This window comes from Leopardus geoffroyi, chromosome B4 (assembly GCF_018350155.1).
Source record: "Leopardus geoffroyi isolate Oge1 chromosome B4, O.geoffroyi_Oge1_pat1.0, whole genome shotgun sequence".
NCBI classification, from domain to species: Eukaryota; Metazoa; Chordata; class Mammalia; order Carnivora; family Felidae; genus Leopardus; species Leopardus geoffroyi.
The window spans coordinates 37924394-37938464 of record NC_059341.1 but is presented as its reverse complement, the minus strand read 5'-3'; the positions used below and the strand labels follow the sequence as shown (position 1 = coordinate 37938464).

Genomic DNA, 14071 nt, shown 5'->3' with positions numbered 1-14071 from the left:
CTTCTACCACAGCTTCGCTCCCACTCTAAGGCTTCTTCTCACACACCCTCCCACACTTTGGGAACCCAGGTCAGTGGAAGCAGCGTCCACCTGATAAATGCCCTAGCGGTCATTCCCCCGTGCATTACTTGAAGAACCCCAAGGTTGCTGTGCCTGGCCCCTTGCCGGGCCCTATTTCCAGAGCTGTATCACGAGGGCAGGGGCCCACCACCCCACCCCAACAGGCTCCTTACCGTACATCTTGCCCTCATCCGAGAGGATGATTTTGCGGCGGCCGCAAGGCGGGTAGATGGCCAGAGCCTCCTGGAAGCTCTGCTCGATGTCCGGACTCCATACACCCTCCGCATCATTGTCGATGGGCTTGTCCAATGCCTGGCTGCCCCCAGAGACGTTGCTCCCCTCAGGGGAGTTAGGAGGGCTCCACTCGTTGGAGGTAATGGTGCCGGCCTTGCCCTCCAAGGCTCCGCTTGGAGGAGCACCCGTTGGACCTGTTTAGGCAGAAACCTCCGCTTTGGTGGAAGAACACATGTCCGTGGGATGGGGCACCCAGGAGAGTGCCAAGCCCCAGGATCAGTTGCCCTTCCTTGCTTGGCCACCCACAGCACAGGAGCTCAGAGGGAATAAGGCCAGGGACCCAGGGGATAAGGAATGAATGAACTGAAAGATCTGGGAGCATCAAGAGACCTGGAATCTGGGGCAGGTCATGTCCCCTCTGTAGACCTAAGCTTCCCACCCTGTAAAGTGAGCACAAACATCCCAGGCACCTGGGATGACCTGACAGATACAGGGAGGTTGGAACTCAGAACTAAATCTCAATCTTCAGCAAAAAGACAGAATACTGACAAAATATGACAAGACTGTCTGTCTGCCTAAACCCTAGGTTAAAAAGATAGTCTTAACCCATACTGCAGAAAATTCCCAAAGATAAAATCTTGCTAAAGAGGTTCTCAAAATCTAAAATTACAACATAGAAGAAAGAGGAAACAATCTACCATGATCAAGATTCAATAGAATTAGAGCCCCAAGAACTAGAGATAACTGGACTATCAGATAAAAACTATTATATAATGGTATTTCAAATAATTATCGACTTAAATAAGGAATTGGAAACATGAGAAAGAATTAGACACAATCAAAAAACACAAAGCAGACCGGAAAAAGAACCAAATATATATTTTAGTCACTGAAGTTAAAACTCAATCGTTTGGGGCACCTGGATGGCTCAGTCGATTAATTGTCCTGCTACGGCTCAGGTCATGGTCTCACAGTTCGTAAGTTCAAGCCCCGCGTCGGGCTCTGTGCTGACAGCTCAGAGCCTGGATCCTGCTTTGGATTCTGTGCACCCCTCCCCGCCCCCCCCCCCCCGCTTCCCCACTCCTGTCTGTTTCACTCTGTCTCTCAAAAATAAATAAATGTTAAAATATATATATTAAAAAAACTCAATGGCTTAACTGAGATTAACAGCACATTAGATACAGCCAGAGAAAGAAGAACCTGGAAAAAATATCTTAAGATATTACTGGGAAATGTATTTTTGTAATGATGATAAAGAGCAAAGGAGAACAAAATAAGGCACTTCAACATACCTCCAATTAGCATTCCAGAAAGAGAGAATACAGAAATTGAAGTAGAACAACATTTGAAAAGATAATGGCAAGGAAATTTTTCAGAAATAATGAAATACATGAATCCTCCAATTAAGGAACCATACTGAATCCTAACCAGGATAAATTAAAATAAAATGAACACATACTGTAAGGACACTGCAGACTACCAAAAACAAAGAATAGATCTTAAAAGCATCCAGAGTGAAAAAAGACAAATCACCTACAAAGGAAGGACTATGATATTAATTGTATATACAGATAGTGGACTTCTCAACAGTAGCACAGGAGGACCCAAGTTAATGTCTCTAAACTGTTGACAGAAAAATAACTGTTAACCCAGAATTAAAAGCCCAACCAAAATATCATTCGAGAGTAAACATTTAAAAAAAAGCATTTTTAGACAAAGATGGAGAGAATTTACTACTAACAGACCCTCACTTAAAAAAAAAACAAAACAGTAAAGGAGGTATTTTTTTAAAGGGAGCTTCTAGGAAAAGAAGGCATGACACACATGGAAGAGGTGAGCAAAGTTATGGTAAAATAAAAATGAATCTAAACAATATTAACTATATAAAAACAATAACAACAATGATGGTGGCTACGTTTGGTCATGCAATACACACACGTGTATATATGTACATGCAAGAAAAACCATGTTTCTGAACCATACATTCTGAAGATGCATTTGCTAAAACTCCAGACCCAGTCACAATAAAAAATACTTAATAGTAAACTCTATAAACAAGGAAACTTCCTTAAATGTGACAAATGGCACCTTCCAAAACCCTACTGTGATGTTGTGATTTATAATAAGAAATGTGTATCTGGTCTTTGTCCCAGTTTCTAGCACAGAGCTTCTAAACCCCCCTGGAATTTCCAAAGAGATGAGAATGATAAAGGTGTCTTATTATGTGAATGTGGTGACTTTTGGAATGCATCTATCTAAGGATGAAGGCTGGTGGTCAGGAGAACTAACCATGTAATTAGAGGGTTGGAACCTTCAGTCCCACACCACCACCCCTTTTGCAAAGTACAGGGAAGGGAAAGGGACTAGAGGTTGTATTAATTGCCAATGGCCAATAATTTAATCAATTGTGCCTATGTAATGAAGCCTCCATAAAAACAAAAAAGGAGGGGCTTCCGAGAGTTTCTGAGTTGGTGAACACATGGAGATTTGGGGAGAATGGCACATACTTGTAGAGGTTATGGAAGTTCTATGCCTTCCCCCCCACCTTGCCCTATGTATCTGTTTCACTTGACTCTTCCTGAGTTACATATTTTTTGTAATAAACCAGTAATCTAGTGAGTAAAGTGTTTCTCTGAATTCTATGAGCCACTCTAGCAAATCAGTTGAACTCAAGGAGGGGTTACTAGAACTTCCAATGTATAACCAGTGATAACCTGGGCTTGCCACTGGTATCTGGGGTTGGGGGGGCAGTCTTATGAGATAAGCCATTAACCTGTGGGATATGATGCTACCTCCAGGTAGACAGTGTCAGAATTGAATTGTAGGACACCCAACTGGTGCTAGAGACTTGTTGATTAGTGTAGGAACGTCCTCACCCCCCAACCCCACTCACACACATGCACATTGGAACTGGTGACCAGAACTTTAACGTGCACAACACTTACTGATTAAACACTAGAAGCATTACCTTAAATTCAGAAATAAGATATCACTTTCAACATTTATACTTACACTGTACTAGAGTCCTAGCCAACACAGTAAGACAAGACAGATCTCAAGATTGGAAAAAAGGAAGTAAACTGTCGTTATTATAAGGAATTACAATAGAAGACTGAAGGGATTTCACAAATTACAATTACATTCTTTGATACCAGAAGTAAGATGGCATATCTTACTAATTTCTAAAAATATTCTGTCTAGAGGGGAGCCTGGGTGGCTCAGTCGGTTAAGCGTCTGACTTTGGCTCAGGTCATGATCTCACAGTTTGTGAGTTCAAGCCCCACATGGGGCTCTGTGCTGACAGCTCAGAGCCCAGAGCCTGCTTTGGATTCTGTGTATGTCTCGCTCTCTGCCCCTCCCCAGCTTGCACTCTCTCTCTCTCTCTCAAAAATAATTTTAAAAAATTTTTTAAGAAAAATAAATAAATATTCCATTTAGAAACCAAAGTAGTAATTTACCTACTGATAAATCTAACAATAGGTGAGACAAAGGAAATCATAATGGTTTTGAAAGACATAAAATGCCTAAGTAAATGGAGAGGAAAATTGTGCTCCTGGATGGGAAAATATCATAAAGATGTTGAATCTTTACCAAAAAAATAATTTCAATGAAATTATGATTAAAAATTCCACAAGGTCTCAGGGCACCTGGGTGGCTCAGTCGGTTGAGCATCCGACTTCAGCTCAGGTCATGATCTCACAGCTCGTGGGTTCAAGCCCCGTGTCGGGCTCTGTACTGACAGCTCAGAACCAGAGGCTTGCTTCAGATTCTGTGTCTCCCTCTCTCTTTACCCCTCCCCGCTTGTACTCTGCCTCTCTCTCTCTCTCTCTCAAAAGCAAATAAAATATTAAAAAAAAAAAAAATTCCACAAGGTCTTCCACAAAACTTAACAAGCTGATCTCAAAATACATGGAAGAACAAAGACCATTCTCAAGTTGTCTTAACTCACTGTCTTCACCCTTCCTTTCTTCTCTTCGGTCTCATATTTTGCCAGACCCATTCCCTACATGTTTTCCGCAGGGTTCTGACCTGACCTCTCCTTTCAAAATCCCATACATACCCCCCTGGGGGATCCCCACCCACAGCTTACATTCCCACTGTATATTTTTGATTCCCAAATCTGTATGTCCTTCCTGAGTTTGGGCATATATGGCAACTGCTTACCAGGCAGTCCTAATCAGCCTTCTCTGAAGCTCCTCAAACACAGCATGTCCAAAACCAAATTTTCAGCTTGCCAGTGAGTCCTGGTCCTCCTCCTCCTCCTCCTCTGTGTCTCTCAAGAAATGACACCGCCATCCACCCAGAGGCCAGAAATCTAAGAATGTATTGACTTTTCCCTCTTATCTCCATAAATAATTAACAACCACATCCTATCTCCTAAAAGTCTTCTTGAAGCCACATCTCTTTCTATCTCAAGCCCTAATCCAAGCTTCTGCTAGTGCTCACCTGGATGACTGTGCCAACCCCATGTAGACTCCATAATCTGTCACTGCAGCCACAGTGATTTTTCTACAATACAAATCTGATCATGTGATTCCTCTACTTAAAATCTTTCAATGGCTTTCCCATAATCTTACATAAAATGATATGTTCCACAATAGGATTTTATAAGGCCCTTCATCAACTAATTCCTGCTCTCCTGCCATACCTTCCATGCACCTACACGGTCCTCTACACTCTCTTCTTTGCACCCGGCCCTAACTCCCACACTCAATTAACATAATAAGCTCTTTATACCTGGAAGGGCTGCCTGCAGCCTTCCTCCCCATCCCTCCCTCACCTAACTCCTACGCATCTTTAAGGTCCAGCGAAAATGTCATTTCCTCTGGGAGGATGACCCAGATCTCAAGTCTGGATTAGGCACCCACCTCTGAGCTCCAGCAGGTCCCCGTGCTTTACATATCTGACCCCTCCATCTCCCATGAATGATCGGCCTCCACCATACGTCAGACTCCACGAGGGTGGGGATGGTTGTCTTTCTCTAAGTCCTCAGCACACTGCACAATGCGGAGAACAAAAGAATGAATAAATGAGTAGAGATTTGCTAAGTGTTTTTTGTGAAGTAATGATTTCCCTGTGGGGAAAATGAACTGTTCTGTGTTTAGTGTCAGGAAACCAAAAAAATATCAGTATGTCCGGACTTTGGCACACCAGGGGGAGAGCTTCAGTTGTAGGTTAATCCCTTTGGGATTTATTTTGGAGGTTTGTAAAATGAAAGTGTGATGTCTGGGCATCAAGAGACTGGTTCTAGTTCCAGTGTTATAAGCAACCGTGTGACCATTGTCAAATTCGTCCATTTCTTAGATTGGGATCTAAGGTCCTTTCTGTCCTACAGTGCCTGTGGCTCACATTCGCTGCCCAGGTCCTCCACTTCTTCTGGGACCACTCCTACCATGCAGACTTTCACCTGTGGCTTTGCTCAGAGAAGGCTGGAGAACTGACCTGCCACGGAGAGATATCCCATATGCTGGTCAACAAGATCTGATGTTAACTAGCATGGGGCATGACGTAGAGTCAGTGCTCAGTAAGAGCTATATTGTCACCATCATTATCTAAGCTACAAATAATGCCTCACGTGGAAGGTCTAAAGTCCTAAATGGACCTAACAGATACATATACCTTCAGCTAGTATTGATTAATGTTAATAAATAAATAATATTAATACTTAAAGTCTTGTATGTCCTAACTTCAGCCTGGATTCTCTTCTGGGACCTGGCACTAAACCCAAATGGTTACCCCAAGCCAGATGGAGGGTGCTATGAAGTCCAGAAAGGAGAGAAGGAAAAGAGGGAGGCCCAACCTCCCTGATACTATGTAAACCTTTCTGAGGAGTAGAGACCGGGGTCTCTGGGCCCTCTTTCACCACAGCTGAGCTAGACCAGCCAGGTGAAGTAAGCATGTTCAGCCCCTGTATTAGTTGGGCCCAGGGCAGCCCAGTGGACCACCAGACCTGGGGAAAACCAGAGAGTCCTGTCAGATACTGCCCCACAAGTGAGGTTTCTGAGGACCTGCGTTTTGTGTTCCCAAGATTGGGTCCATCCCAGGGGAAGCAAGGCAGGGGGTCACCCAAGGCCCCAAGCCCCGGGATTTGTGACTGAAATGGCGTTGCTCCCAGCCCTGTGTGGCCCTGCTGCCCCCAGGCCATAGCTCTCACTGGCTGGCCTCTCCCAGCCTCACCGCCCACGGCCCCAGGCCTGGCAGCTGCCTTCCCTCACCAGGCAAACCTCCCACACAGCCTAGGCCCTGCAGCTAGTAGAATGGAGGGTAAGCCAACACCAGTCCAGAGAAGGAGCCCCACTCCCCCTCCTTCCCCAAACCCTCCACAATGACCCCATGGGCCTGCCAGGACGAGAGCAAGAGGGGAGGACAGATGGCACAGTTATGCCTGGGCCATGTGCCATGAACAGAGGAATAAAAATAATCCTTGGCTTAGCTTCCAGGGCCTGGCCTGGAGGCCTCTGGTTCTGCCCCCAGCCCCACCCAAAAGCCCACCAGATGGCCCACCCAATGCCAGCTCCAGGCCCAAACACTCAGCTCCACCCTAGGGACCACAGATGCCAGTTACTCAGGAATTTTCAGGAGAATTAGAACTCACAGGCTTTTATTAAGATCTTTTTAATAATGAGAAGAATAAACTCCCCAAAAACACTTTCAGGAGAAGAAGGGGATCAGGATCCCCAGGTTATAAATGGAGAAACGAAGCCTCAGGGAGGGCAAATGGCTTGCTCTGAGAAAGTTGAAGAACCAGACCTCATCCCCTTTGGTCCTGTCCCCTGCCTGCTCCAGGGCCATATCCTCAATCAAAATCTCCATCTCCTGCTCAAAAGCCCACCCCTTCAGTACCCTTCCATGGCCATCAGGGACCACTAAGCTCTACCCTTCTCCCCCTAGCCTGCAGAACCCCCAAGATGCAACTCAACACGGGACAGTGCCTGATCTGTGTTCACCTACTTCCCCACTGGTCTGTGAGCTACCTGAGCACATAATTATTTCTTATACATTAGCACCTCCCCCAACTCTCCTGGCTCAGTGTTGGGAATTTAGATAGATGTCACCCTACTTTAGGTAGTACCAGTTATCCCACTGATTCCCTTTCCTCAGTCAAGAACAAATCTCCCACTCGTTTCCTTTTATCATAGTATCTCTAACTTGTTGAAGGTCAATGCATGTTATAACCTCCTCCCTGTGCTCCCGACCCCAAATCGGAAGTGATGGAGACTGAAACTCAAAGTTTATGACACTTGCCTGGTATCATCCAGAGTAAAGGAGAAACAATTCAGAGGGGCCCTGAGTTCCCTGCCCAATTATGAGGGTAGAAACGGTTCTCTCTGCCCCTTGTCTCCCGACTCAGATTCCAAGAGCTCTGGGATCCAAGCTAAAGGCTTCAGCTCCATCAGGGTCCTCATGACCCGTGGGCCCTGACACCCAGCACACCTGCCTCAGCTCTTACTCTGATGCTCTCCTGGGGCCCCTGGAAAGAATGGCCACCTTTATCCCAATGACTCTTTAAATAAGCTGAGAGGAAAGAGAAAATGGGATTTCTTTCCAGGAGAACCATCCCATCTCCCACTATATGAGTGTCAGAAGTATAAAGTTAGAGGAAGCAGAGGGAGCTGCTAAAGTAGTTAGCAGCTTCTGCCTCAATCTGAGAGCATGAGACCTTCTTCAGGCTGGTGGGCTTATCTGCAAGGCTTGGTAACCGAGGCCAGTGGAGTTATGTCTCTGAACCTCAGGTGCTTTGTTCAATCCACCATAGTTGTGGTTATAGAACATCTACGTTGGATGCAGTGTGGATCTTTTGTATCAATACATTTCAGAGCAGAGACAAGAATGAGCCCTCCCATCATTACGTTGGCTATTCCCACTGGACTAGACTCTGGAGACTAGGCCCAACCGTACGAGTGCCAAACAGTGCTACACACACTGAACCACAAGTACAAGATGCAGAGCTCTGTGCAAGCTCCCTGATTTGGGGGGTTGCAGTAGATCTCTAAGTCTTCACTGCCCTGACCTCATTTCTTAGTAAGAACAGGAAGGGAAATCAGGAACAGCGGATGCCAGACTCATCCCCACTCTCCCCTCCAGCCCCCTTGGTCTCCTCAGCAACCCCTGAACCCCAAGTTTACTCACAATGACTTCCTGCTTAGGGTGGGCCTCCTTCCTGACACCAGTCCATTAATAACCATCTGCTGAGGGTAGGAGAAGTGGGGGGAGGTGGTTCAACTACAAGCTGAATAAGGTCTGAGGATCTAGTGTAGAATGGGGTGACTACTGCCGATAACACTGTATCGTATCATTGAAAATTGCTGAGAATACAGCTTAAATGTTCTCACCAAAAAGAAAGACATGAGGTGACAGATGTGATAATTAAGCAGATGAGGGGGGATCCTTTCACAATGTGTATGAATATCAGGTCACCACAATGCACACTTAACATATCTTACAATTTTAAGTCACTTACACCTCAACAAAGGTGAATTTTTTAAAAAGAAAAATACATTTTTTAAAAACCACCTGCGTACCTATTTTGGGGACTCAACTCTGGAGAAATGGGTTCGGGCCCTCAGGGAACTTAGATGGGGGAGGGAGGCTGAGTGCTACAGAGGGTGAGTGGCTTCGGAGGAATCAGGTACAAGGCACACAGCTCAAGCCAGGACCTGCCTCGGCCCCGGGTCCCACCCACAAAGTAGTGCAGGTCCGAACTACTCACTGGGCCTCCTCAGAGGTCTCTGTCCTGATTCTAGTTGAGGTCTTCTTTACCAGTCGGCGATGTCTGAGGAGCAGGGCAAATTTACAGCCCCCAAAGTGCCTAAAAGACTGGCTGCTTAGTTGCAACTGCAGAGGCTGAGAGATGGAAGAAGAGGGAACCCAGCCTCCAGGCAGGGCTAGGCCATAGTAGGGAGGCCCACTTCCCCAACACACAGTGCTGCCTCCTCCCCTAGTGCACAGCCCCCATGCACTGGGCAGATGAACTGCAGGACAGGTTCAGGTGGCCCAACACTCGTGGCAGAGAGGGCGAGCAGTCAAGGAAGCACCGGGACACTGAGGGACTGACATTCTGCTCACCGAAGAGAGAACTATTTTCATATTAAGACTAGAAGGTACCATTTTTACATACCCATTCTGTGCCTGGCACGGGGCTAAGCACTTGACTATAATATCTCCTCCAATCCTCCCAACACCCCTTTGAGGAGGCTAGTACCGCTCATTTCAGATGATGATGCTGAGGCCCCCCAGGTGCAGTGCTATGCCCAAACCCCAAAGCTCCAAGTGGCAAGGCTCAGTCCCTTCCCCTCAGCAAACTGCCTCTTGCCCACTGCAATGCTGCTTGAACCTCTTTGCCAACAGTTCTGTGAACAACGGGATGCTGATTCTACACCATGCGGGATTTAAGTTAGTTGTAAAGCGTATCAGGGACAGGTACCAGCTCCAGGACTGACCAGGTAAGGGGAGCTGGAGGCATACGGGCCCCACAGCCCCCACAGCCTCTGGCAAAGGTCCCAGGTGGGAGATGCAGGCATCCCAAGGTTTGTGTGTGTGAGAAAAACCCCAAAAGAGAAAGTTGCCCTCCATTTTACAGATACAGGGACTAAGGCCCTATGAGGTAAAACAACTTGCCAAAAGGCCCCATGGCTCATTAAAACCGGGACTAGAACCAAGCCTCAGCCCCATGCTTTCTTGCCACACAAGTAAAACTGCTATGCCCATCATCTGGATGCCTCTCAAAGAGGAGAGAAAGTTGGTTCCTAGGAAGGAGGGCAGCAGGTGACCCACATGTGGATAAGCAGGTTCCCCAGCCAAAAAGATCGTTCCCTCCTATTTTCATGCCCAACACCTCCCCATAAGGGATTTAGTCCTTTGAGTCTTTCATTCATTCATTTAAAACTATATATTGAACAACTACTATATGCCAGGCCTTGAGTACAAGGTCACAACTGACATGGTCCTGCCCTCAACATCCTTCAGCCTAGTGGGTGCAGGGGTCCAGAGTTCCCTGTGAAGCTCCTGATTATTCACAGAACATTCACAAATTCTGTATTGCAAATCCACCTACGTACTAAAATCTATAACTCCTACATCAATACTTGTAGCGCTTCTGTGGTTATTTGGAGAAATGTACACACTCTGCACAGCCAAAAATGTGAGTTACCATCATACACTCTCCCACCTGAGGTCAACCAAGGCTGTACTCTGCTTTCCGGCTCCAGCTCTCACAGTGTACTCAAGTGTCCTTTTCACCGTCTATTCAGTGCCACTTTTTTCGCAATTTTATGCTTTTTGTTACTGATTTCACAGTTTAAAATGGCCCCCAAGAGCAGTGCTGCAGCGCTGGCTAGCATTCCTATGTACAAGAAGGCTGCCATGTGCCCTACGGAGAAGACATGTGAGTCTGATAAGCTTCGTTCAGGTTGACTAATAATGCTGTTGGCTGTGACTTCAATGGTAGTAAATTGGTAACATATATTTTTTTATTGTTTATTTATTTTTGAGAAAGACAGCATGAGCAGGAGAGGGGCAGAAAGAGAGGGACACACAGAATCTGAAGCAGGCTCCAGCTCTGAGCTGTCAGTACAGAGCCCGACACCAGGCTCAAACTCACGAACCGTGAGATCATGACCTGGGCTAAAGTCAGACACTTAACTGACTGAGCCACCCAGGCATCCCAAATCTGTGACACATATTCAATAAGGTGTCTTTGAACAGAAACACACATAAAACAAGGGTTATGAATTCATCAGTTGAAAACATTGTACTAGATGCTCATAGGGACCTAATAAGAATCAGGTGTACCCATGGAGGGTAACAGATTAAACAATTATAGATGAGTATCTTAGGGGGTGGGGATAGGATTTTAATAGATGCTGAGCTCAAGGCCTTGGGAATACCACATCTAGTGGAGACAGAAACATCAAAAGGTAGAAACCACCCAAATGAGCATCAAAAGACAAAGGGACAAACAAAATGTGGCATATCCATACAATGGAATATTATTCAGCCTAAAAAGAGGAATGAAGTACTGACACAGGCTACAACATGGATGAACCCTGACATTATGTTAAGTCACACAAGCCAGTCACAGAATGACAATTCTATGCTTCCAATGATTTTACAGCAATCCTTTTAAGTGCACCAGGAGACAGAAGGGAAAAAGATGAGGACAGAAAAGGGGATCAGGAGACACTTCAGGAGATATGGGCCTAAAATATGGGAAACACAGGAAAAGGGCCTAGTTATAGCTAGAAATGAAAGAGACAAAGACAGCAGTGTTTGGATCATGGGTGGGGAGTCCCTGCGGATGAAAAGAAGGAGAAGGAACAGAAGAGGAGAAAACAATCCAGTGGAGAAATGGGCCTACATGGCCTGAACTGAGCCATATACTCAGCTGAAAAAAACTGGCCCCAATGTGACTTTAGAAGGCTGGCCAGGGCTTACTGGATGTCCGAAGTAATACATACATATAATAATATTTTTATCATAAAAATAATAAAACTGCACAAAACCTGGGTGTCCCAATTGCACCCCAGGAGCAGCCTCCCTAGCTCTAAGGAGTTCCTCTTCCTCTGCTGACACACACAAGGCCCTGGGGAAAGCATGACACGAGCCTGGTCCACTGTGAGCAGCTTCAGAGTGGTACAAGCTGAATGAAAATCCTACCAGCTGTGCAGCCGATCAGGAACTTCTTTAACCTCCCCAAAGCTTCTGTTTCCTGATCTCTCAAACAGGGATGAGAAGACTGGCCTGGCAGAGATGAAGGACTGAGACATAACAGGTAAAGAAGCTGAAACACAGCACACTGTGTGTGAACCACCACCACCCTCAATGACCTTTCAGTGTGAAGGTCACTGATCACACCTTGTTCCCTGACAGGACAGGAGTGGGGAGAGGTGAGAAAAAGGACAAAGGAGGACCCCACCACCCCAGCAGTGTAAGCATGCATCGGAAGGAACCAGTCACTGAGAGCCAACCCACCAGGCCAGGAGAGGGGTGCCTGCTTGGGCTCTGGAGTCAGAGGCCCGGCTCAGATCCTGGCTGGGCCTTGAGCAGGCTACTCAACCTCTCTGAGTCCGTCCCCCTGAATACATGCCAGAGGTAATAATGTCATCTCCTCATGGGACTGTTGTGAGGATTAAGTTCAATTGTATCCACGATGTGCAGGCACAGAAGCTGCTCTCGACAGGGCTCCTCAAACATTCGGGGTTCTTGGCAGGATGGTGGAGGGGGGCAAGAACCAGGGAGAAGGAATTTTCTCTGGGACACAGTGGACAGAAGAGAAGCAGGAGGAATGAGGGGTAGAAGAAGAGGTAAGGGTGAAGAGGGAGCAGGTCGGTGGGAGGAGCCTCAACAGGGAGGGGCAGCAGTAAATATACGGACGTAGCCCCAAGCCATCAGCCCCATTGGGCAGCACAGAGTCTGTGCTCAGAACCCTTAACCTCAGGAGGGGCAAGCAGGGTAAATGAGAACACGGATCCAGCTTCCCAGGAACTCAACCTGGGACACTGCCCCATCCATCCCTTCCAAGCAGCCAGGAACGTGGGTGTCTATGGACCTGGCCCTAACACATCCACGAAGTGGGTCACAGCAAGTGGGTGTCCACGGCCCCCCACTCCCCACCCCACTCCACCCCAGTGCTGGCCCCAGAGCCACTAAAGAGTCTGGTGATGCGGTGATGGGGCTTTCGGTCCCGGCAACAGTGCCTGCACAGAAGGCCCCCCGCCAAACAGGTCTCAAAGGAAGGTAAACCAACCTCGCTCCGAGCTCAGCCTTGCCACAGATTCGCTTCCCCTATCTGGACCTCGGTGTCCCCACTCACACAAAGAAAAGGTGAGGAAAGAAAGCGGAATATCATTCAGTGATAAAAAGAAATGAACTATCAAGTGACTAAAAGACATGGAGGAACCTTAAAGGTGTATTGCTAAGCAAAAGCCAATCTGAAAAGGCTACACACATACTGCACGATCACAACCACATGACATTCTGGAAAAGGCAACACTGAGGGATATGCGGAGCACTGAAGTTTTTAGGGCAGTGAAACTCTTCTGTAGAATTCTATAATAGTGGAGAGAGGACATTCACCTGTCAAAACCCAGAGAAAGCACAACACAAACAGTGAGCCCCAATGTAAACTACGGACTTGAGTTAATAATAACATATCAGTACCGGTTCATCAACGTAAAAAATATGTTGCACCAGTGCAAGATGTCAATAATAGGAGTAAGTAGGTGAGAAGGGAAGAAACTGTACTTTCTGCTCAATTTTTCTGTAATCCCGAAACTGCTCAAAAAAAAAAAAAAAAAACAAAAAAACACACAGGGGCGCCTGGGTGGCTCAGTCGGTTGAGCATCTGACTCTTGGTTTCAGTTCATGTTATGATCTTGTCATTGGCAAGTTCAAGCTCCGCACTGGGCTCTGTGCTGACAGCATGGAGCCTGCTTGGGATTCTCTCTCTCTGCCCCTCCCCTACTCTCTCTCTCTCTCTCAAAATAAATAAATAAACTTAAAAAAATTTTTAAATAATAATAATAATACTAATAAAGGAATGGGAGAGGTTAGGCTATTAATTTATTTTTTATTGTTTTCAGTATATTTATTTGAGAGAGAGAACGAGCAAGCAGAAGTGGGGCAGACAGAGAGAGAGAGGGAGAGAGAGAATCCCAAGCAGGCTCTGCACTGTCAGCACGGAGACTGACACAAGGCTCAAGCTCTCACAAACCATAAGATCGTAACCAGAGCCAAAATTGAGTTGGACCCTGAACCAACTGAGCCACCCAGGCACCCC

General features: G+C 46.4%; 1 protein-coding gene across 8 annotated transcripts in view; it reads right to left on the bottom strand.

Annotated features, from left to right (window-relative positions):
- The window catches only part of TEAD4 (TEA domain transcription factor 4), a 65060-nt gene that overhangs the window by 37068 nt on the left and 13921 nt on the right, over positions 1 to 14071 (bottom strand). For 5 of the 8 annotated variants that reach the window (XM_045466848.1, XM_045466847.1, XM_045466854.1 and 2 more), the window contains one exon: positions 234 to 488. In XM_045466848.1, the coding sequence (XP_045322804.1) occupies positions 234 to 240 (7 nt within the window). In that variant the 5' untranslated portion in view covers positions 241 to 488. Of the gene's footprint in view, positions 1 to 233; positions 489 to 5162; positions 5292 to 14071 lie in introns of all 8 variants that reach the window. The other 3 variants (XM_045466851.1, XM_045466850.1, XM_045466853.1) reach the window with 1 other exon arrangement.